Source organism: Geospiza fortis, unplaced genomic scaffold (genome assembly GCF_000277835.1).
Source record: "Geospiza fortis unplaced genomic scaffold, GeoFor_1.0 scaffold150, whole genome shotgun sequence".
Lineage (NCBI taxonomy): Eukaryota > Metazoa > Chordata > Aves > Passeriformes > Thraupidae > Geospiza > Geospiza fortis.
The window spans coordinates 156,006-157,567 of record NW_005054639.1 but is presented as its reverse complement, the minus strand read 5'-3'; the positions used below and the strand labels follow the sequence as shown (position 1 = coordinate 157,567).

General features: G+C 54.2%; 1 protein-coding gene across 2 annotated transcripts in view; it reads left to right on the top strand.

Annotated features, from left to right (window-relative positions):
- The window catches only part of KIF3C (kinesin family member 3C), a 13,830-nt gene that overhangs the window by 11,299 nt on the left and 969 nt on the right, over nt 1-1,562 (top strand). For both annotated transcript variants that reach the window (XM_031064826.1, XM_005430474.2), the window contains one exon: nt 1,348-1,526. In XM_031064826.1, coding sequence (XP_030920686.1) covers nt 1,348-1,526 — 179 coding nt within the window. The remainder of the gene's footprint in view (nt 1-1,347; nt 1,527-1,562) is intronic.

Below are 1,562 nucleotides of genomic sequence, written 5' to 3'. Positions count from 1 at the left end.
TGGATGGATGGATGGATGGATGGATGGATGAATGGACATGGATGGATGTGTATGAATGTGTGGATGGAGATATATGGATGGATCCATGGATAGATATAGATGGATATGTATGAATGGGTGTGTGGGTGGGTGGACATGAATGGATGGAGGAATGGGTGGATGGATGGACATGAATGGATGGATGGATGGATGGATGGACATGAATGGATGGAGGAATGGATGGATGATGGATGGGTGGATGGATGGATGGAAATGCATGAATGGGTGGATGGATAGATCCATGGATGGATGTGGATGGATGTGTGGGTGGATGTGTGCATGGAGGTATGTGAACATGTGGATGGGTTGGTACATGGGTGTGGATGGATCCACGGATCCATGGATGGGTAGATGTGTATGGGTGGGTGAATGGATGGATGGATCTGAATGGATGGATGGATCCATGGATGTGTGGATGGCTCCATGGATGGATCTATGGATGGATGTGTGGATGGAGGTCTGTGAATGTGGGGATATGTGGATGGATGGATGGATGGATGGATGGATGGATGGATGGATGGATGGATGGATGGACATGGATGGATTTGTATGAATGTGTGGATGGAGATACATGGATGGATCCATGGAGAGATATGGATGGATGTGTATGAATGGGTGGATGGGTGGGTGGGTGGATGAATAGACATGGATGGATGTGGATGGAGATATATGTATGTATGGATGGATCCATGGATGGATGTGTGGATGGAGGTGTGTGAATTTGTGGATGGATGGATGGATGGATGGATGGGGGATGGATGGATGGGTTGGTGAATGGATGTGGATGGATCCATGGATGGATGGATGGATGGATGGATCCATGGATGGATCCATGGATTGGTGTGGATGGATGTGTGGATGGGTTGGTGGGGATGGATGGATGGACAGACAGACAGACATGGATGGATGTGTGGATGGATGTGTAAGAATGTATGGATGGGTGGGTGGATGGATGGAGGTGATTGGAGAGCTAGAGGTCGATGGATGGAGGCAGATGGTGACTGGATGGGTGGAGGGATGGATAACATTGGAAGGGAAGATGGAGTAAACAAGCTCACAAGGATCTGGGATACAGCAATTCAAGCTCCCAGCTTTATCCTCCCAGCTCCAGTCCTGGAGCTCCTGGCTCTCCTGCCATTGGAGAGGACAGCCTTGGGACAGGCTGGGAGAGCCAGAGCAGAGCCTTGAGCCCACAGCCCAGTGCCAGGACAGCCAGGAGAGGATCCCACTGCCCCGGCAGCGCGGCTCACTAGAGCCGGAGCCGTGTCCTCCCCACGGTGACTCCCGTGTTGGCTGTGCCCTGGGCAGGCTGAGAACATCATGTTCCTGGAGCTGGACCTGTCCCCCCCGGCCATCTTCGAGTTTGAGCGCAGCAGGGACCCTGCGGCGGAGCAGGACCCGCGGGCGCTGCACCTGGAGCGGCTGATGCACCTGGACAGCCTCCTGGAGCGGCCAGCGGCCTCCCGCGTGCGCAAGTCCCGCTCCTGGTGGGTGACAGCGGCGTGGGGGCACGGCTGGGGGGG